The sequence below is a fragment of the Triticum urartu genome, chromosome 7 (genome assembly GCF_003073215.2).
Source record: "Triticum urartu cultivar G1812 chromosome 7, Tu2.1, whole genome shotgun sequence".
In the NCBI taxonomy this organism is placed as follows: Eukaryota; Viridiplantae; Streptophyta; class Magnoliopsida; order Poales; family Poaceae; genus Triticum; species Triticum urartu.
The window spans coordinates 173,041,915-173,063,867 of record NC_053028.1 but is presented as its reverse complement, the minus strand read 5'-3'; the positions used below and the strand labels follow the sequence as shown (position 1 = coordinate 173,063,867).

Sequence of the window (21,953 nt, the reverse complement as noted above, 5' to 3'; positions counted from 1 at the left end):
GGCTGGGTTTTTTTTGTCATCCTGGACCTATGTTGTCCCCCTCCGATCATCGGTATCCACCTCCATATTTCTGAGATTGAACTGATCCCTCCCATGACCCCCCCCCTCAACCATCCTTGAACAGATCTGGATGTTTTCCTTATCGCCTCATTCTCCTTGGGGTGGCCGGGGACGGTTATTTTTTGTCATCATGGACCTATGTTGTCCCCCGCCGATCATCGGTATCCACCTCCATATTTTGAGGTTGAACTGATCCCTCCATGGACCCCCCCCCCCCCCCCCTTCCCCTATCTCTGGTCGGCAGGGTGGTGTCTGATTCGGTAGTGCAAGATTGTTTGGGTGTGCAGCGTTTCCACAGTCATATTCCACCAACGCATGTGCTATGTTCGTGCATGTAAGTTTCACCTACGACCGATGGCCGCACTCCCATTGTGGTCATGGTAATGTTCTGACTGTCGCTCCAGTTGATGATCTTTATGTCATTCGTTGCCCATCTAGGTCGTACAATCTTCGACTTCTTATTGAATCATGCCATTTTTTACAATATACCAATCGTGTCATCTTCGACGTTATAATCTCTTTCTTGTGGACGAATTACATGCGGCCCCCCTGCATGGTTCGCCGGGAATTTGCGCATAGGCCCGCGGAAAACCGCACAAGGCCGTGCCATCCAATTAGATGAGAGTCGAGGGTCGCCGGAGGAAGAAGGCCCTCGCACGCACACACGTTGCCCCGGCCAATCCCAGCTCACGCGCCCCTCGCACCTCTCTAACCTAACCATGGTTTGCTCAGGGCTTTAAATTAACCCCCTCCATTACACATCTCCCCTGTCCCTCTCCCTGTCGCACCCCCACACACCCAGCCCCTCGCAAGCTCTCGCTCACTCACGCACGAGAGAGCGAGGGAAGAAGGGGGCAAGAACTCGGAACCCGGGAGGCGGAGGCGGAGGAGTGCTGTGCCGGGGAGTGGGAGGTGCCGGTCCCTCGCCGGACGACGGACGGAAGAGGCGGCTGCGGCGCACCTGCCAGATCTGCGGCCCCGCCGGCGGCGGGCCGCCATTTCTGGGTCTCCGCATTGGTTCAGGTATGGACAGAGCCTCATTTCCCCCTTCGTGTTGGTGCTCGTTCCGCCGGTAGAATCCATGGCCTTCGCCGCCCCGATGTCTCTCTTTCTCAGTGGAGAGAGCGGAAGGGCCGGCGTTTTTGGTAGGGGGAAAAAACGGTGCTTCGTCGCCAAGGAATGGAGCGCGGCTTCGTTCTGGTAGCTTCTTGAGCAATAATTATTCCTTTTTTAGGATTCTCCAGGCTTTCAGCTGGGCCGGGCTCATTAATGTCTTTCCTTACGCGTAGCTCATGTCATCAACCGCTAGATTGTCTGACGATTGTGTAGCTCGCTCCCGCAGCAGCTGATCTACTGTGTCTGAGCGAAGCTTGTACTCGCGCAGCTTCCCTAGTTCGGATTCAGCTTGAAAGTTCCAAGATTTCTGTCATAAAAAAAGGCCTTTGACAACTGCATCTGAATTTTTACTGACTCTGTCGAGATGAAATGTAATAGCCGTTAGCTACACATGGAAGAAAACTGCACGATTGTCGAATCGAGAGGTAATTAAGCTGCTGGCCCGGATTCCGGACTGAATCGTGGGCTTTGGGTTTGTTTTCCACATGAAAAGTTTAAGAGATTTCCCTGTCTCATCAGTGATCAGTCTACAGAGATTTTGGGTAAGAAAAGGACAAATGCTATTGATGGGGGAGTGAACGGGGGACAGCACGAATCTCTGAATGAAACTGAAATAAAAATGCATCTATGTTCAACGAACATATCATATCTTCAGTACGAGGCTTAAAAAAAGCTAGTAGTCAAAGATGGGAAGTGGTAGCCCACTCCTTATGTACACCATCTTTCTGTAAAATATGGAAATGCTAGCTCAAGTCACGCGAAGTGTTTTGGTTTATTCATTAACTGGGTGGTTGAGTTTACCATGAGAATTACTTATGTTCCATTTCATATTTATTACAGAGCAAGAATCGGTAGTTTGGAAGTTGAATGAAGAACTAATATTTCTCGTTTTGATGCTTATTAGCGGTTGTTTCTGACTTGAGAAAAAGATAATAACCTCCAATTGCTCTTTTCTGTTTTTGCAGGATCTTATTATCCAAAGGTTGGGCTCATCGGGTTTCGTAACAGCTTACCACTGAAGCTTTCTGTTGCTTTCTGTCTAACGTGGAAGATGGCGTCCGTTGCCTGATGATTGCTTCCGTGACACCTTTCTCGCACTCTAGCACAGCGTCATCTGCAGAATTTGAAAGGTGCAAGAGATCAATTCCTTTGTTGGCTGCCATGTCTCGCAACTTGAAGAACCCTGTCCAGACCCAGATGGCAGTTTCAGCCTTGAGCAGCTCTCTGATCGGTGATTACCCTAGCAAAACTAGAAGCGAGGGGAAGGCTGTTGGATGGAAACGTGTTTTTGTCCAGACTGACACTGGGTTTGTACTGCCTGTTCAACTGGATCGTGGTGACAGTGTACACACAGTCAAAAGAAAGCTGCAGGTGGCCCTCAATGTTCCCACTGAGGAGAGTTCTCTGACACTCGGTGATCATGTCCTCAAGAATGATCTCAGCAGCATCCGAAATGATTCCCCACTGCTCCTGACCAAGACCTTCATGCATCGGAGTTCCTCCAGCCCATGCCTGTCTCCTACAAGCAAGGATCTCCAGCAGCAAAAGGATAAGGGTGGTCCAATTGAAGTTTTAGTGTGTCCAACCCGCTGCATTCAGGCAAAGCAGCTTGTTAAGGATGTTGCTAGGGCCATAAGAAACGGTGTGGATCCAAAACTTGTCAATAGTGGGCTTGGTGGTGCCTACTATTTCAAGAACAGTAAAGGTGAGAATGCTGCCATTGTGAAGCCAAATGATGAGGAGCCATTTGCACCCAACAATCCAAAAGGTTTTACTGGGAGAGCCCTTGGGCAGCCAGGCCTCAAAAGATCAGTTCGAGTTGGTGAGACCGGTTTTAGAGAGGTTGCTGCATACCTTCTGGACTATGATAACTTTGCTAATGTCCCCCCGACAGTTCTTGTTAAGATTTCACATCCTGTATTTAATGTGAATGAAGGCGTCGGTTCTACCAACAAGAAGGCTTCTGTGGGTGATCCGCGAACTGTCAGCAAGATTGCCTCATTTCAGCAGTTCGCTCCTCATGATTTTGATGCTAGTGACCTTGGCACTTCAAGCTTCCCTGTATCTGCTATTCACAGGATTGGTATTCTTGACATCCGAATCTTCAACACTGATAGACATGCTGGAAATCTTCTGGTAAGAAAGGTGACAGGAGCAGATCAATTTGGAAATCTGACTGAGCTGATTCCTATTGACCATGGTCTCTGCCTGCCAGAGTGTTTAGAGGATCCATATTTTGAATGGATTCACTGGCCGCAGGCGTCAATCCCATTCTCTGAGGATGAGCTTGAGTACATAGGGAAACTTGATCCAGTGAAAGATGCTGAGATGCTTCGTATGGAGCTGCCTATGATCCGGGAAGCGTGCCTCCGTGTGCTAGTCCTCTCAACCATATTTCTGAAAGAAGGCACATTATTTGGTCTTTGCCTTGCGGAGATTGGTGAGATGATGAGCAGGGAATTCAACGGGATGGATGATCAGCCAAGTCAGCTAGAGGTTGTCTGCATGGAGGCAAGGAGGCTAGCAAGTGAACGAGAAGAATGTTCCACAGAACATGATTCTGCAGATGAAGATGTGACCCAATTTGAACTTGACTGTGAAGATCATGAAATGCCAAAAACACCACCAGCCTGCCATTTTGAATTTAAGGGGGGAAGCTCCAGAAACCCGCTGTCTAAATTGGAAGAGGCCATTGAAGAAGAGGAAGATGACATTCAGGAGGAGGAAGAAAGCAATGCAGAAAAGTTAGCTTGCCCCAAGCCTGTCAATAAGTGGCTTCCTAACATTTCCAAGCTATCAACCTCACTGAGCAGCGTCAGTCTCATGGACAAAAGCCAGCGTCAGGTGCCTGCTATTCCCAAGGGTGCAGATTCTGTGAAAACCTCTGAAAACAACCAAGTTGGTAACTGGAGGACTGCAAATGAACAGCTCCCAACAAGCGCAAGCTTTGTGAAGCTGGCCGACATGGGTGTGGATACATGGGGCCTGTTCCTTGAGAAGTTCCAGGAGCTGCTCCCTGGCGCATTCCGCGCGCACAAGCTTGGCGCCACCGGGCAGAGGGGGAGGCTGAGGATGGGTACTTCTTGTCAGTTTTGAGTTAGTGCAGGAGTAGAGAAGTCAGTTTGGCTGCTACTGTTTGCTGTGGCTTCCTGTAGGTGTCAAGGTATGCGGTCGGTCGTCGAATAAAGCCATCCTTTACAATAGGGTTCGAGCGTTGAATATGCCTGCTTCAGAGGTCCATGTTCAGATGATGGCCTTTCCTGTACATAGTTTCCTTCTTCTTTTTCCTTTTTTCCTTTTCTAGCTAGTTGCCTGGAGGAGGTTGGGATGTGATGTCTGCCCAGTTCTTGGCCACCCAATTCCTCCATGCATGATATGCATTCAAAGGTGCCATTCAAATAAAACAGACATGCAAGAAAAAGTTTCTGGTGTGGTAATTAAACATTGTCCAGATTTCAGAGTAATGTTATATTTCAACTTGAAAGGTTTTTATTGTGCTGTCAGTTGTCATTGTTCTCATGTCATTTATATATACTGTACCTGTTGTCACAGATGTTTAAGTGGTGTGTACCTTGCACTCTATTATTGATGCAGTTGAACTCTTCTGTCTCTGCTAGGTTATGCTGCTGTGAAATTTATTGTCTAGTTCATGCAGCAACATTATGAACATAAGGTCAGCATGCAGTTTAATGTCCCCTTCATCGATTTACACTTTCTAGCATTTGTTACTAGAGTGTTCATATTACCAATCTGCCAGTCTATCAATTGAGAGACGGTCATCCTGCCAAACTCTACCTTCAGGATTATTTACATCTATTCCAACCCAAGTTAGACACCTTCAAAGGCCAAAACTAACTGATGTTTTCATCAAATAGGAAGGAGGGACTTCAGGCTCCTACCGGCGTGAGTTCTTTCATGCCGGCGAGATCGCTGAGCTCCACGTGCTGGTACTCTATCCTCCTTAGCACGGTCCTGGTCTCGCTCCTCGGCAAAGTCATCTGCCGCTGCCTTAGCCTTGAAATGGCCTGGGTGACCTCTGATATCCATGGCCGCTTCCTTGGGCTCCTGTTGATGCACCGGTAGGCAACATCGGCAAGGACCCTTGCCTCTTCTGGAATGCTCCCGCCAAGGAGGTTCTTGTCAAGTATCTCATCCCAATCCACCTTTCCTTCCCCTCCAATCGCTGCCTAAAAGGAGAGGTGCGTAATGCTCACTGACTGGTACTACAAGGTAAATTTCTCCCTACTGAAATCTTGTCAGAAAATACTGTAAGAATGCCTGAAATCACTTACTAGGTCAATGTACTCCATTAAGCCTTGTTGTGGATTTATGGCTGTTATGAGTTCAAAAAGTATTATGCCGAAACTGTAAACATCACTCTTCTTTGTGAATTTGTTGGTGGACATGTAATCAGGGTCCATATATCCATAGGTGCCCTTGAGACCTGACTTACTTCCATCAAATACTTCCTCCTTTGATAGACCAAAGTCTGCAACCTGCACGCAGCAAGTAAAACAAACAGAGCACATTAGCATGGTTATTTTCAAGCAAACAATTTTCTACCATGGAACTGATATCTTTATTTTAGTTGCATGCGTCTTCCATCAGAAATATCTTTAGCAGGTTCAGTTGATCACTGAACTGCAGACACATCGTCGTGAGAGAGTATTGGTTCAGCTAAACAACTGGCATCCAGCAGGAGCAGGTTAGTTTATTACTAATGAACTCGTGATAGAGACAATACTGGTTTAGCTAAACCATCGGCATTAGCAGGTTCAGTTGATCACTGAACTGCAGACTCATCATGACACAGTAGTACTGGTTTAGCTAAGGTGGCAGCATAATAACACCTAAAAGTACACATAAAGAACAAAAGGCATTTGCAATGATCAGCATAAATACTCCATCATAAATTGCCTAACCTTGGCCCTCATTGATTCGTCCAAGAGTATATTAGCAGACTTTAGGTCTCGGTGAATAACAGGCGGGACAGCCTGCACACATAGTCGTAGCTTTGATCAATTGCAAGACCAGGTCATTAACAATGGAGGTACGTGTTTAATAGCCATCAACTGTACCCCTTCATGCAGGTACTCAATCCCATGAGAGACGTCGTGAGCTATTTGTAGCCTCTCTTGCCAGCTCAAACTCCGTTTATTATCGCCTAACAGGATGTGGTATGAAAATAATTAGAGAGAGAGATTTCTTGATTCATATCAACAGTTAGTTTATTCCCCTTCCCAATGCATGTCATGCTACATGCTCAGTGCAGAATTACTATGCATGGATGTTTTTTTTCCTTTTCATGTTTCATCACCGAAAAGTAGAGAAATTGTCTCCCTTACCATACAGAAGAGTTGCCAAATTCCCGTTGCTCATGTACTCATACATCAGAATGTGTTGGCCTTTTTCCACGCAATATCCAACCAAATTAACAAGATTTCTATGATGCAGCCGACTAAGCAAGATTACCTGCAAAAGAAGACGTGATCATGATTATATCTTGGTTTATCAGAGTCAAATGCTTCACTACCAACTACTACTCAACATGGACTAAAGATATTGCCAGTTGCACTGCCTTCACCCGCACCATGTGTCATCACTCAAGAACATAATTATATGCTGACTATCTACTACCAAAAAGAGACAGCCAATAAGTTTGCACAACCAAAATTAAGATATGCCAATTCTTGGTGCCAAACCAACTGGAAGCCAATTCTTTGTTAGCTTGCCTCAGTTTTGGGCTGCAGACAGTTGGAGCGAAACCCAGCTGGCTATGATACATGATCTATGGATCCCCAAATCAAGTGGTCGCCGGGACTGAGCAGAAAAGTCACCTTACCTCTGTCTGGAACTCTCTTTCCCCTTGTGTAGAATCGCTCGCGAGAACCTTTACAGCCACGACTTCACCGGTAGCCATTACAGCCTTGTACACAGGACCAAACGATCCTTGCCCCAGAATCGTGGTGAAGTTGTTGGTAGCCTTCTGCAGATCCCTGAACAACCAGCAGCAGTAACATGGAGCGATCAGAAAATGTTACTCTACTTTTATTTCTTTTGGTCACTCACACCAAGACCACTACACCAGCATTCACAATTATGATCATGGTATGAGTTTCATATGGGCTGATAGCTTCTGAAATAAATCACAGCTATGAAATGAAAACAGCACGAGGATTGCAATGGGGCTGTAGTTGCCAAACATACTTGTAGTGGTACTTGGGGATCCCGGAGATGGAGAGGGGCTGGTCCCTGCCGTTGTTGGCGCCCCGCCAGCCCCAGAAGGCGACGCGCTTCCCCGGCGGCAGCGGGTTGTGGCCCCAGTCGGCGACGCTCTCGGAGACGACGGAGACGGAGACGCTGGAGTCGAGGCTGGCGGTGGAGCCGTTGGCCCGCAGCGTGGCCGTGGAGGACTCGAGCGACCGCGTCCGCGTCCGCGCCACCACGCTGGCCCGCCGCCGGTACATCCATATGGCGAGGAACACGCACGCCGCCGCGAGCACCGCCGCGCCCACGCCCGCGGCGACCACGACGGCCACGACCTTCGCCCTATCCGCCATTCCCGTGCGTTCGCGCGGGGGCCAAGACCATGCCGCGCGAACCGACCCCCGGTGCAGGCGCGGAGCGGCGACCGCGTCGGCGCGCGCTCTCCAGGCTCCTCCCGCTCCTCCTCCTCCTCCTGCCACGGAGCAGCAAAGCAACACGCGTCAGGAATCAATCCCGCACCCAAAATTCTCGCGGCGCCACGTACGGACGCGTCAAGGCGCGTCACGCGCCAGGGGGTCGGAAGCGCCCCCGCGCCGGAATTCCGGGGCCATGAAGGCGGCCCCGCGTCGGAATTCGGTGATCGGGCCGCCCGGAATAAAGGCGATCTGTCCAAAAAGCCGGGCGGGAGGCGTGCGTCGTACCTCAGCGCCTTGCGCGCGAAGCTTCCGGCCTGCCTGCCCCCGCGCGCGCTTCGAGGCACGGGGAGGATCGGCGGAGACGACGACGACGACGCGCGCGAGCGAGCGAGAGAGAGGTCTCCTCCTTCCCTCCTTCCTTCCTTCCTTCCCGTGCTCCGGCCGTTGCTTTCGCCGCGCGGGTTTGGTTTGGGAGAGGGAGGAGGAATTCAGAGCCGGTGGGCGCGTGGAAAAGGCGGCTGCGCGTTTTGGAGGTGGACGCAGTCCAAGCGCTTCATCACAGGACAAGACTGGGAGTAATCAATGCCTGCGTACGTACTGTGCATCTTTTTCGGGGACGAAATTAATTACAGTGATTTATTAGCAATATATCCGTCTCTATCTCTCTCTCGCTCGCTCGCTCGCTTCCTCTTTAATCTTTTCCTGAATATATTATTTTTCTCTTCTTTTTGTTTCTGAAGATGAAGATGGAGGGGGAGCAGTTGGTGGTTTGATGGGAGCCGCCGGTCATGTGCGAATGGATCCCGTAGGAGACACCGTCTCGTCGTGAATATAATACGGGGACTTTCGGGAGGGCCCGCCTGTCGGTGACTTGTGCAGACGCTCAGTTGCGTATCTTTGTAGGATCCGGTGTGTACGCTGAATGCGCTTAACCGTTAACCAGGATTTTTTTGTTAGGATTATATTATAGGGAAGAAAAATAACCGTAAGATGTACTCCCTCCGGTCCCTTTTTACTTCGCATATTAGATTTCTGTCAAGTCAAACTTCACAAAGTTTGACCAAATTTATATTAAAAACCATCAACATCAACAATACCAAACATACGTACTATGAAACTACATTTCATAATGAATCTAAAAATGTTAATTTGACATTGTGAATGTTGATTTTTTTTTCTATAAGTTTGGTTAAAATAGAGATACTTTGACTTCGGGCAAAACTTATATACAAATTAAAAGGACCAGAGGGAGTGGTAGAATCCCGTAGGAGACCTGGGACCGCTTGTCGGTGACTTACGCAGATGCCGAATGCGTGTCCTTGTAGATTGTGTTACATTGAATGTGCTTAGTTGGTTAACCAGGTCTTTTCTAGTATTGAAAATATACGGCTGCATCAGCATGGCTCGGTATAATTTGATTACATATATATATACATAGAGAAAACAACATTTATTCAAATGCATACCCCAGCCATCAGGGTTCCAACTCCAACTTCAATATGAATAATTTGTACGAGGGGAAGCGTAAGACGATATCTCCGCCGGTAAGGTAACGAGAGATCTCAATCATATGGCCCCTCAACACCCCTCTTTAGTAGACGTTGTGTGAATGTGTGTGTATGTCATGGTGGTGTGTGAGTGTGCACGTGTCTATCTTATAATACTTTATAAAAACGAAAAAGATGTGTGTGCGGTGTCATGGTGGATAATATTTTTCTTGACCTGGCTATTAATTGTTCATGTCAATGGTCATTGACACTTGCACCCGCAGAAAAATGGTCATTGACACTTCTCTCATCATATTTGATTTGTGACTAGCAGTATAAACATCAAATACTATACGATTATTTTGCAGAACAAGAAAACATAAAGGATGGATTTGGAGTGACTCTATCGGATATACACTATGTAGCGTCGAGACTCCACAGTACAATCGTGGCACTTTCCTTGCACATACGAGGACTTTCATGGGGTGGTAGGAAACTTAAGGCAGAGACACACATAAGGAAACGTTGACCGTCCGACGCAAGGTTACCTGCAAACATCAAGAGAACAATAAGTGTGTCAGGGAGAGAAAAAGGCTCTCTTTATTTCAAACGTTCGCCCCCTTCCAGTGGAGATGAGCCTCTCCTATATTTTATAGAGAAAATATGATAAGACCTATAGGGGTGCATGGTTACATACTTACATATGTCCTTTGGGCTACAACTTAACATGAGGTTATTTTAGTCTTTATAGAGAATCCTAAAACAATATTGTGTTGGAATAACCCAACAATATAACGTTGGTATATGCTTAGAGTATATCCCACATGGATACTTTTGTTCTTCATCCATCGAGTAATCATTTTCGGGTGGTGCAGGACGAGTGGGATGACCCTTGCCCTAAACGTAGATTTGACATTAACACCCCCTCCGCGCTTGCCATACCCTTGGTGTTTGGCCATCCACCATGAAGGGCATAGCCTCGATGGTACTCTCAGCACCGGGCATACCCTTCACACGACATGCTTCCCACGTTGGGCAAATGGGCGTTAAATGAGATGCCTTGCGTTGAGTTGCTCTAAGGTAGGGTGGTATCCTCCTCCAACCGACACGATATTCGGCATTGTAAATATCTAATAGTATTCAAGACAAATAATGACCATGTCGAGCGTCACCAGCCGCTCCGACTCCGACGAGGAGCTCGCCCTCCGCATTGCCCTCGAGAGGTACAAGGTGGATACGGGTAGCAGTTCCGGATCGGCCGCCTCGCCTCTCACCCGCCGGGGCAGCAAGGACGCTGGCGCTACCTCCTCCCGGCCCGCGCGCAGCTCCGTGAGGGTTGCGAAGTCCGTGCCTCCCCCACGCCAGCCCCTGCTCCCCCACGTGGGCTCCTCGTCCTTCGACGACGACCATGGCCCCTCGTCCGACGAATCGGACGATTCTCCACCAGCCGCCGACAGCTACAGCTGCGCCGGCGACTGAAAGGGAAAATGGCCGGCGAGGAAGTGGTGAAGATCCGATTTCTTCAATTTAATTTCAAATATTAGATGTAGTTTAAAGTGTCTGTCGTTTATGTGAACTTTGGTGGTCTTTTGAACATTGTTCGTGATCTTTTGACGAGTGTATTGTGCTTGCCTATGTCCTTTTGCTGATCTATGTAGTTTGATCGACGTTGCATGGTTTAGCATGGATATAGGGGATTGGATATAAGATACACGAACGTGGACGATATGATTTAAGAAGTGACCGGTCAGTGCCCGCGGAAGCGCCCAGGCGCATCCACGATCGTTTGAGGGCCCGAATTTGCCTAGTCCGGTTGTAAATGCTCTTAACCATAAGTTTTTTTTAGAGAATTATAAGGGCATGGCCAACGCTACATGCTGGACAGATGCCTCAGCTGGCACATCGACTCAATCGATACAGCTCAATTAAAAGGTGCTGCCTGTAGAGGCTAACCGGCTCTTGCAGCAGAGTCTGGTTCCTCACTGACAAAAGTGTGGAATGAGGCTAGTGTTGCTCTACATGTAGTATGTTTTTCTTGCTTTGGGAGAAAACAATGAAGAAAAGGGGAAGAACTAATGACGAGAGACTTGGAAAGGGACCATTGCTACCATTGAGTAATGATGGGTTCGGATAGCAGCTTCAAAACAAATATCTACATGGAATGCACGGGGCTCATCTTGGTACTGCCACCATTGTTCTTGCCCCAAGAAAGAAATAACCGTAAGATGTTGTATCCCGTAAGAGAGCATTTCTGTCGTGAAATATAATACAATTTTTTTAGGAAGGGCCAGGTTGTCGGTGACTTGTGCAAATGCCGAAATGTGTGTCTTGGCACACTGTGTGTTGCATTGGATGTGCTTAGTTGGTTAACCAGGCTTTTTCTATTATGAACATATAACGAACTTAACAGATCCGTTAGCATGCCCCTGTAAAGTTTGATTACGTATATACACAGAGGAAACGGCATTTTATCAAATGCATATAGGAGCGAGATTGAAATCCAACTTAGTATGTATATTTGTATGAGCGGAAGTGCAAGGCGATATTTCCGTCGGTGAAAAGAAATCAGTCATATAGCCCCTCAACACCGGTCATTTGTATACATTGTGTGGACGTGTGTGTGTGTGCATCTTGGTGGTGTGCGCTCTGTCATTTTATACTCGCTATGTTTTAAACAAAAAAATGTATGGGCGGTGCCATGGTGGATAATATTTTTCTTGACTTGGCTATCGATTGTTCATGGCAAGGTCATTGATACTTCTCTCATCATATTTGATTTCTTTGTGACCAGTGGTATAAACATAAAATATTATATGATAATTTTTCTAAACAAAAAACAGAGGACAGGTTTGGATTGACTGCAACAGATAGGCACTATTGTAACGTCGAGGCTGCACAATACAGTTGTGGTGCTTCCCTTATGCGTACGACGACCTTCGGGTGTTGCATAAAGAACTTAAGGTGGAGACACAGATAAGGGAATGTTAACCGCCCAACAAAAGGTTACCTAAAAACATGAAGAGACCAATAAGTGTGGCAGGAAAGAGAAAAGGTTCTCTTTATTTTAAATCCCCCCCCCCCCCCCCTCAGTGGATATGAGCATCTCCTTCATTTAAAAGGAAAATAGGATAGAGCCTATACGGGCCCATGGTTACATACTTACATATTTATCCCTTGGGCTACAACATACCATGAGGGTATTTTGGTCTTTATGGAGAATCTTAAAGCAATACTTTGTCGGAATAACCCAACAATATAACAATGAGATATGCTTGGAGTATATCCCACATGGATAGTTTTGTTCTTCATCCATCCAGTAATGATTGCCGGAGATGTGGTTCAAGTAGGATGAACCTTGTCCTAGGTGTAGATTTTTCATTTACATCCCCTCTGCGCTGGCCATACCCTGAAGCGTATAGCCTCGATGGTACCCTCAACATGCATACCCTTCACAAGATGTGCTTCCCACGTTGGGTAAATAAGCGGCTAAATGAGACACCTCACATTGAGTTGGTCTGAGGTAGGGTGGTCCATTATACTCGAGCCGAAAACATCAAACTTGATGAATTCAGAGTTAGCCATTGTTTCTCTCGAATACTATTTAGATATTTGCAATGCCGAATGTGGGCTCTTTGATCCAACATGGTATGACCTATGCAAAAGGATAGAGGGAAATGAAATGTGGGGATTTACCCTCACGAAAAGTAGAAAATATATCATGCCGAGAGTAAAGAATGATACAAATTGGAACATGTTAACAAAAATTTCAAACAAACTTCAATGAAAATCCAATAAAATTGAAAAATCCAAAGTTGAGCATGAGAAGCCCAAGTTAAATTCGTTCAACTTTATCCTACAATTCAATCAAGCATAATGAACCTTTGATTTCCGTAACTCAAATGAATCTTTTGTAAATAGCAAAGAAGCTTCTCTAAAGACATGCCCATGCCTTAAATATGCTTGCTTAACTGGTAACATATTTGTATATTTTTATCTCAGAGAAAACCATATTGGTATTTCTGAACATTGCGTATGGCTTGTCAATATTTTGGGAGTTCAATATACATCTGACGTCGGTTTTTATGTTTAAAAACTGACGCCCCAGGGTAACTCGGATCCTGATCGAAAGCATGACAACGGCAATTTTTTCGTTAATTTATTTAAACTGTATGGCAATTTTAACCGCATAATATGGCAAATCCTGATACACAAGCATGGCAATTTTATTTCTTTTTGCATCTCAAATCTGGTTGTCACAATTTTTAGTTTTTTTTTGCGTTAACATTTCCGCCTTCTAATGTGTGATATATATGGCTCCAACCTCCTTTTTCCAAAAAAATAAAATGTGATATGTCTGGCTCCCATTTTACTACAAAATATCGAACAAAATATTCGTTAACGGGACTGAATTTCCACCCGAAAAAAAAGGAGAAAATAGGACTCAGCCAAATTTAAGGAAATGTCTTTACCACAAATTGAATAATGTTTCGTCAGTTCAAAAAAATCGTATATACGCGGCAAGTCAACGCTAGAGACGTCTGGAGAGGGACGGGCTTGGAATGAAAATGTCACTCCTACTAAACAATTTGAAAATAAAAGGGGAAATCACAAGACTGTCACTGTACCACATTTGTCACTCCGGTAGGTAATTCGAGAAAACAAAGGAAAATCAAAAGACTGTCACTGTATCACACTCGTCACTCCGGCAGATAGTTCGGAGGAGAAGAGAAAAATCTCAAGGCCGTCAGTGGATCACATTCGTCATCCGGCGCAGGCGATCAGGAAGAGCTGAACAGCAATGGCACGCGTGTCCTGATCGGCTTCGCCGGTCGCTACGCTGCTCGCTACCGCCCGGTGTCGTCCGGTTCTTCCAACTGCCACCCTCCGGACGGCAATGCGTCTCGTCTCGTCTCTCTGCTTCGAGCGTAACGCCTGCCTTGTCCGGTGGTCAGTGGTGGCCACCGCCGGAGCCGTTTTGGTTCTCTGCTTAGATCCTTCTTCCGACCTCGTCTGCGAGGAAAATTACTCTCAATGTCCTTTCGAAGTCTTGGTGTTGACGTTTTGTTTTAACTGATGATGATGCCGTCGGTTGTGTCTTGCGTGCCTGTTAGTGTTACAGTCCTGGCCGTCTTTTTCTGGACTTTGTCGATGCACTTTTACAAGGTGGAAAACCAAACAAACTTTGCTTGGATGGTTATAAAAAGACCACGGGTAAATTCCTCTAGCTTAACACAAAATGACACTCGAATTCGGAACTGAATTGTGGAACCGAGAGGCAGAAATTCAAATGCGCATGGTTCGGCATCGGATTCGGGTCAAGCCTAAATGGACCTTTTGTGTTCTGAAGAGAAATAGTTGAACATTTTCTTGTGTGATTAACGAATAGACGAATACCAACTTTGCTTTTTACAAATCCATTAAATCTCTGTATGCAGCGATGGCATATTTACTTAGACTTCATCTCGGTCCAGACATTGAGTTGGTGACTGGTGACAGTAACCAACAATATATTCTGCCAAACCAACCTAGAGCTGCTTACCTCACATAACCTTCATTCCTGCAAATAGAAACACTGCCAGTTGCATTCCAGCTTGTATAAATCATTTGGGTAAAGCATTGGACCTAACACTCACAATCTTGGAAAGTTTCAGACTTTCAGTAATGCCTCTCCTCAGGGAAAGACTTTAGGAGGTCAAGCAACCAATAGCAGCTAGTGGCGCTTAAATACGCAAAATTTGCGACGAACAATTACACCACAACCCCCAGCTGGGTTTCCCTACTTGGGAGACTTTTTGTCCAGCCAACCATTAACAGCCAGCGTTCACAAATCCGGGCATGTGAGACCAGTTCCGTGCTCCAGCCGCACCAACCATTGCCTCATATAAACCAGCAACTACTGTTTCAAGTACTATGTTTCTTTTGTTATTATTCTTGATTGAAACCCATTCAAGTACTATGTTTCTTGTCCTGGATCAGGTCTACCAACCAAGCCAAGCAACCACTACACAGCTAGGTAGGTTACACCAAAAAACGCTACGGAAATGTACATACAACATCTGTCTACACACTAGCTAAGACAAAAGAATTTTTCCTTTCACAACCGTGAAAGACAATCTGAGACGCAGTCTAAACCCTAGCAAGAGGCGGCAGTTTGATCCATCTGCTTGCTGGCCAACACCGAACTGATGGCTTGCTTCACGAAACCACGCAGGCATTCCTTGCAGGTGTTGGCTATCGCTGACAGTTTGGAAGATCCGGTTCTGCAGCTGTGCTTGCAGACCGGTTTGGGGAGTGCCAGGGCTACTGATGGAGTATGCTCCAGTCCGTAGGAAGCCAAGACGGTGTGTGTTGCTGCTCGAGCAACCTCCTTGAATCTGTCGGAACCTGGATCACAAGCAAGTTTTAACAGATCAGATATATGTAAATAAAAGAAGGTTCTTCTTGCTGAAACGGCTGAAAGGAAAAATACGTACCGTAGGTTTTGTCTATCTTGAGTGGCTTCAACTCAAGCATGGCCAAGCATGATATTTCACTTTTTGCAAGTTTACCACTCTTCCTGGGTTTCTTGGATCCTTGATCATCATGTGTTCCAGAACGATGTTTTCTCTTGGATCCATCACGTTCTGGCCCAGAACTTTTTCTAACTTCAACTGTTGCTGCCACGGTACCAATTTCATTGGATGTTGTGGCACAAACGGCTGAAGGTTCCTCAGGGTTTACCCTCGGTTTTTTGGATCCTTGATCATCACGCGTTCCAGAACGATGTTTTCTCTTGGACTCACCGCGGTTTGGTCCAGAACTTTTTCTAACTTCAACTGTTGCTGCCACGGTACCAATTTCATTGGATGTTGTGGCACGAACGGCTGAAGGTTCCTCAGGGTTTACCCTGGGTTTTTTGGATCCTTGATCATCACGCATTCCAGAACGATGTTTTCTCTTGGACTCGCCACGGTCTGGTCCAGAACTTTTTCTAACTTCAATTGTTGCTGCCACGGTACCAATTTCATTGGATGTTGCAGCACGAGCTGCTGAAGGTTCCTGAGGGTTTACCTTTGCACCAGATTGGTTCCCAGCGCTCGACACGATTTGTAGCGGAGAGATCGCCGTGGGACGACCGGACGATAGACTGTTTGCAGATGGATGCAGCGCATCCATTTTAGGTTTCCCTGATCCAAGCAGGCCATGCACAGATTCCAATGTTTGATCAACATGTTGTCTGTGGCTTGATAAGGCAACTTTACCGCCACACGAAGATTCTGGTGTCTGATCAACATGCTGACTATGGCTTGACGAGGCAACTTTACCATTTGGACTTTCCTGATTTGTCATTCTACTCTGGAATGAACCAATTCCTTCACAAACTAATACATGGCGATTCCCAGGCAAGTCGCAGTGCCCTACAACATCCTTCCTGGGCAGTATATTATCCCTTTTTGCACCACGGTCAAATTTCATAGCGTTTCTCTGAGTCACGGTAGGAGAAAGGCTCTGCTTCTTCTGTCCTAAGATTGTATCAATCGGGCTGAATGAAGTTGACCTATTTCCCATAGAGAATCGAGGAGTGCAGTCTAGGGAGGAAGGCTTGTCACATTTCTTCCTTCCACCAGCAGACTTTGCCATTTCCAACATTTTCCATGCCTTATTGACATAACGGGTCTCCTTAGGCGGAGGTGCCGCAGACTGCTGATGCTCTTTAACAGAAGAACTAGCGCTATTGTTGTGTAGATGTGTGGCAAATCCCGCAGAACCTGCACGGAGAGCAGGCCAGTTCTCACGCAGCAGCATTATACGGTTATTAAGATTGCGAGAATTACGAAATGTTCTAGCTCTCTCAGTTCCAAAGCGAGCATGGGCATGCAACAATGCGCGACCAGTGCCTCGCCCTTGAGGAGATTCATGAGAATATGATCCATCAGAAGAATTACCCTGCGATGGCAAATCATTGGCATTTCTATCAGGTCTAGTGCTCCGCGTATTGGTCCTACACAGTGGATTTATTTCGTAATCCTCATCCACAATGTCATAAACAGAAGGAACTGGGAAAGACCCACTGCTTTGTGCATTTGTCCCGTGCACTGGAATTGTCCCGTAATCTTCATCCACATTATCATAAATAGACGGAACTGGGATAGGCCCACTGCTCCTCGTATTTCTGTGGCGCAGTGAACTCAAAGAGTAACTCCCATCCACAATATCTGAAACGGGAGGTTCTGTAACTGGCTGGACAGTTGGAACTTCAATGGTAGTCCCACTGCTCCTCGTATTTGTGCAGCGCAGTGAACTCGAAGAGTAACCCTCATCCACAATATCCGAAACGGAAGGTTCTGTAACCGGCTCAGCAGTTGGAACTTCAATGGTAGTCCCACTGCTCCTCGTATTTGTGCGGCGCACTGAACTCAGAGAGGAACCCTCATCCACAATATCAGAAGCGGAAGGTTCTGTAACTGGCTCAGCAGTTGGAACTTCAATGGTGATTTCAATTTCACCCTGATCACTAGACCCACCATCCTCGATCTGACACCTCGAGTGCTCCTCCTTGGATGTTTCACAGTCCTTGCAGAACCAGTCTCCCTCTGGCACAGTGGTCCCTAGCCCCACGCAGTACGTGTGTGAAGCCGCATCGCACAGCTCGCAGAGGAGCAGCAGGTCCTCATCACTGGAGCAGTTACATACGCTGCAGCGGCTGTTCACGTAAGGATCAGTGCTCACCACGCTACTCACATTGCCTCGAGGATGGTATACCTGTTCAACCAACACAGCACGTCAGTTCTGCTAAGAATTCAAAGGGTCCTAACAACAGAATATAAACTACCACCTCCTTTCGGGTTTACAAGGCCCACACACATTTTGAGGCCAACTACAACCATTTATTTGACTGACTAACAAATGTTAATTATATGCCATAATTTTTTATCATTGAATTCATATGTGAAAGAAGTTTCTGATGGTATAATGATACACAACTCATATATTATTGGTCTAATTGATGGTCAAAATAAATGCGGGCTTTGTAAACCTAAAATGAGGGAGTAATAGAGTTATCAATGAATTGCTGGCATTGCGATGCAAGAACTTAAATTTGTAAGTGCATTTACAAAGGCGTGACATCAACTGACTCTACATCTTGACACATAGGAACTGCCAGGGACAATGAGAGAGGAGAGAGAATAAAACCGACTAAAAATAACAACTAGCAAAGTGTATGTGTGTTGCACCAGATCCAAAGTAAATAAATATGTGCTCACAAACCTTAAAAACATTTCGATAGTTTATACCACTCAAACTTCTTATGCTTCATCCTAATTCGGGCTGTATAACATTATAAATATGTTGGGTTTCACTCCAGTTTTAGTCCTCTTACCTATTCCACTATACAACAATCCTCTCAATAGAAAAAGAAAAAACACACCACCTACTTTTCAATTTTCAGCATAAACAAAAATGTGAAAAAGGCAGGGAAAGGCTCGGCAGCAGAGCCATGTTGGAGCAATTGAAGCGACCACGGGAGAGGCATTAGAAAATTTGAAGCGGGATCATAGATCAAATTTTGAAATGACGGAGGACGATGATTGGAAGGAGAGGTGGCTAGAGGACAGGACTGCAAAAAAAGATGACGGATGGAGGACTCGCGAGGAAATGGTTGAGGGCTAATTTAATAAATGCCGCTCGATCCCTTTGGCAGACCCCTAGTATACAGATCAGATGGTAGGACCCTAGAACCCTCTAGACAAGGTGCCGAGTTCGACTCTCTGCTGACCCAGTATTTTAATTCTGCCCCTTTTGGCAAAACATCCCACATGTGTAGAGAAGTGAACTCGCCACCAACTCGAACTTTTAGAAGTAGGAAAGATCATCTTAAGAGTCAACCCTATTGCCTTTGCGCGCCGTCGCATTCAATGCTAACTCGACGTGTAAAATCAGCTTGAGACGCACACCAAATATATAGGTTATTTCCACTGTTCCCTCTAGATGACACAAAGAGGCCAAAGAATCGACGATTGGCTTCACCTTTGCAGCAGTTACATGAATCTTTTAAGGTTTTGCCCGTGCGGCTTAATTTGTTTTCCTGATTCTTAGTTTGACAGAATCTTTTCATAAATCTCAGTACTGTGAACTTTGCCATTATGGTGTCTGAAGCTGGAACCTAGGAAATGTGCAATTATAGAAACACGTCATGAAATATTTGACAGTCTAACTTATCCATGGAGCGAGGCCGCGACGGCGACGAAGATGGCTGGATAATTATCGCGCAACTGATAGACAAGACAATCATGGGGTTGAAAATGCTTCGGATTTGGCTATTACCTGGTTGCGCTCGGCGACGTTGACGATGCGCTCGGAGGGGAGGCGGCCGGGAACGGGCGGGCGGCGGATGGTGTGGAAGCGCGCCTTGCAGAAGGGGCAGCGCGACTCGACGCGCGCCCAGGCCATGATGCAGACGAAGCAGAAGTGGTGGGCGCAGCAGTCGAGCTCGCCCCGGATCGCCCGGCGCGAGTCCGTGAAGCAGATGCCGCAGGGCACGCCCTCCGGCGCCGCGGCCACGGCCTCGGCGTCGTCGTCCATCCTGGCCTTGCCCTTGGACGCCGACGACGGGGGCGCGAGGCCGTCGCCGGCGGAGGAGGACATGAGGGCGGAGGGCGGTCGGTCGGTATGAGTGGGAGGCGCCGCGTTGGGTCCGGATCGAGTCGGATGTGTGGCTCGTCGGGCTGGGTTTCGTCGGTCGGAGCTTTTGTTCCTGCGAAATTCCTTGGTGCTCGTATTTGGGCTCGAGAGTTGAATGATATGGGCTAAGGAGGCCGAGTTCGTGTCGCTTGCAGAGAAGGCAAGGGGATTCGGTTTGGCACTTTTTTTTTACAATAGTTTTGGCTAGGCCCAATTTTTATTTGGCGCCTTAAGCACCATTTATAGGCGGGTTTTCTTTCTGTTTTCCAGCACGGATTTTTAGGCAGTTTTTTTCATGATTCTCAAAAAAGGTAGTTTTTGTTCATTTTCACTTTTTTTTCTTTTCTTATGTTTTTTTATTTTTCTTTTTCATGAAATTTTTATATTCCTTTGTGACCGTGAGGTCACGAGTTCGAGTCCTGAAAACAGCCTCTTGCACAAATGCAGGAAAAGGCTGCGTGCTATAGACCCAAAGTGGTCGGACCCTTCCCCAGACTCGTGATAACCCACAAGTATAGGGAATCGCAACAGTTTTCGAGGGTAGAGTATTCAACCCAAATTTATTGATTCGACACAAGGGAAGCCAAATAATATTCTCAAGTATTAGCAGCTGAGTTGTCAATGCAACCACATCTGAAAACTTAATATCTACAGCAAAGTATTTAGTAGCAAAATAATATGATAGTAGTGGTAACGGTAGCAAAAGGTAATGATAACAAAAGTAATGTTTTTGGTATTTTGTAGTGATTGTAACAATAGCAACGGAAAAATAAATAAGCGAAGAACAATATATGTAAAGCTCGTAGGCAATGGATCAGTGATGAAGATTTATGCCGGATGTGGTTCATCATGTAACAGTCATAACCTAGGGTGACACAGAACTAACTCCAATTCATCAGTGTAATGTAGACATGTATTCCGAATATAGTCATACGTGCTTATGGAAAAGAACTTGCATGACATCTTTTGTCCTACCCTCCCGTGGCAGCGGGGTCCTACCGGAAACTAAGGGATATTAAGGCCTCATTTTAATAGAGTGCCGGACCAAAGCATTAACACATAGTGAATGCATGAACTCCTCAAACTACGGTCATCACCGGGAGTGGTCCCGATTATAGTCACTTCGGGGTTGCCGGATCATAACACATAGTAGGTGATTATAGACTTGCAAGATAGGATCAAGAACTCTCATATATTGATGAAAACATAATAGGTTCAGATCTAAAATCATGGCACTCGGGCCCTACTGACAAGCATTAAGCATAGCAAAGTCATAGCAACATCAATCTCAGAACATAGTGGATACTAGGGATCAAACCCTAACAAAACTAACTCGATTACATGATAAATCTCATCCAGCCCATCACCGTCCAGCAAGCCTACGATGGAATTACTCACGCACGGCGGTGAGCATCATGAAATTGGTGATGGAGGAAGGTTGATGATGACGATGGCGACGGATTTTCCTCTCCGGAGCCTCGAACGAACTCCAGATCAGCCCTCCCGAGAGGTTTTAGGGCTTGGCGGCGACTCCGTATCGTAAAACACGATGAATCCTTTTTCTTAATTTTTTTCTCTCCGAAACCAAATATATAGAATTGGAGTTGAGGTCGGAGGAGCTTCAGGGGGCCCACGAGGTAGGAGGGCGCGCCCCCCACCCCCGTGGCTAGGGTGTGGGCCCCCTGGTCTTCATCTTTTGCAAGGATTTTTTTATTATTTCTAAAAAGACGTTCGGTGAAGTTTCAGGTCATTCCGAGAACTTTTGTTTCTGCACATAAATAACACCATGGCAATTCTGCTGAAAACAACGTCAGTCCGGATTAGTTCCATTCAAATCATGCAAGCTAGAGTCCAAAAATGGCAAAAGTGTTTGGAAAAGTAGATACGACGGAGACGTATCAACTCCCCCAAGTTTAAACCTTTGCTTGTCCTCAAGCAATTCAATTGACAAACTGAAAGTGATAAAAAAACTTTTACAAACTCTGTTTGCTCTTATTGTTGTAAA

The 21,953-nt window shown here is 46.3% G+C and overlaps 3 protein-coding genes across 7 annotated transcripts; 1 reads left to right on the top strand and 2 right to left on the bottom strand.

Annotated features, from left to right (window-relative positions):
• The first annotated feature begins 483 nt into the window (after positions 1–483).
• On the top strand, positions 484–5,191 carry LOC125522809 (phosphatidylinositol 4-kinase gamma 5-like). Of its 4 annotated transcripts, XR_007289976.1 has the most exons (4): positions 484–1,083; positions 2,142–4,339; positions 4,794–4,849; positions 5,052–5,191. XR_007289976.1 is itself a non-coding variant. In XM_048687838.1 (3 exons), the coding sequence occupies exon 2, from the start codon at positions 2,245–2,247 to the stop codon at positions 4,270–4,272; it is 2,028 nt and encodes a 675-aa protein (XP_048543795.1). In that variant the 5' UTR covers positions 485–1,083; positions 2,142–2,244; the 3' UTR covers positions 4,273–4,301; positions 4,334–4,674. The 4 variants fall into 4 exon arrangements, 2 of the variants coding, with proteins under 2 accessions (XP_048543795.1, XP_048543794.1); XR_007289977.1 differs by lacking the exon at positions 4,794–4,849 and having other exon boundaries at positions 5,052–5,168; XM_048687838.1 differs by lacking the exons at positions 4,794–4,849; positions 5,052–5,191 and having other exon boundaries at positions 485–1,083; positions 2,142–4,301; positions 4,334–4,674.
• LOC125522810 (calcium/calmodulin-regulated receptor-like kinase 2) lies at positions 4,823–8,346 on the bottom strand. 2 transcript variants are annotated; one of them, XM_048687839.1, is made up of 8 exons: positions 8,085–8,346; positions 7,384–7,855; positions 7,019–7,172; positions 6,522–6,648; positions 6,255–6,340; positions 6,099–6,170; positions 5,469–5,672; positions 4,823–5,363 (listed from the first exon to the last, which is right to left on the bottom strand). In XM_048687839.1, exons 2-8 carry the CDS (start codon positions 7,734–7,736, stop codon positions 5,064–5,066), a joined length of 1,296 nt encoding a protein of 431 aa, XP_048543796.1. In that variant the 5' UTR covers positions 7,737–7,855; positions 8,085–8,346; the 3' UTR covers positions 4,823–5,063. The 2 variants fall into 2 exon arrangements, with proteins under 2 accessions (XP_048543796.1, XP_048543798.1); XM_048687841.1 differs by lacking the exon at positions 8,085–8,346 and having other exon boundaries at positions 7,384–8,049.
• A 6,837-nt stretch (positions 8,347–15,183) lies between these two features.
• LOC125520085 lies at positions 15,184–20,002 on the bottom strand. Its single transcript, XM_048684891.1, has 3 exons — positions 19,592–20,002; positions 15,760–18,028; positions 15,184–15,670 (listed from the first exon to the last, which is right to left on the bottom strand). The coding sequence occupies exons 1-3, from the start codon at positions 19,910–19,912 to the stop codon at positions 15,420–15,422; spliced, it is 2,841 nt and encodes a 946-aa protein (XP_048540848.1). The 5' UTR covers positions 19,913–20,002; the 3' UTR covers positions 15,184–15,419.
• Positions 20,003–21,953: the final 1,951 nt, after the last annotated feature.

What these genes read in the sequence shown, in the direction of transcription:
- LOC125520085 (XM_048684891.1), bottom strand. Translation starts at nt 19,912, where the DNA reads ATGTCCTCCTCCGCCGGCGACGGCCTCGCGCCCCCGTCGTCGGCGTCC. An exon ending in ACGTCGCCGAGCGCAACCAG is followed by an intron (nt 18,029 to 19,591) that starts GTAATAGCCAAA and finishes TTGGTTGAACAG; the next exon opens with GTATACCATCCTCGAGGCAA. An exon ending in CAAGATAGACAAAACCTACG is followed by an intron (nt 15,671 to 15,759) that starts GTACGTATTTTT and finishes CTTGTGATCCAG; the next exon opens with GTTCCGACAGATTCAAGGAG.
- LOC125522810 (XM_048687839.1), bottom strand. Translation starts at nt 7,736, where the DNA reads ATGGCGGATAGGGCGAAGGTCGTGGCCGTCGTGGTCGCCGCGGGCGTG. An exon ending in ATCCCCAAGTACCACTACAA is followed by an intron (nt 7,173 to 7,383) that starts GTATGTTTGGCA and finishes CTGGTTGTTCAG; the next exon opens with GGATCTGCAGAAGGCTACCA. An exon ending in TTTGGCAACTCTTCTGTATG is followed by an intron (nt 6,341 to 6,521) that starts GTAAGGGAGACA and finishes ACATCCTGTTAG; the next exon opens with GCGATAATAAACGGAGTTTG.
- LOC125522809 (XM_048687838.1), top strand. Translation starts at nt 2,245, where the DNA reads ATGATTGCTTCCGTGACACCTTTCTCGCACTCTAGCACAGCGTCATCT.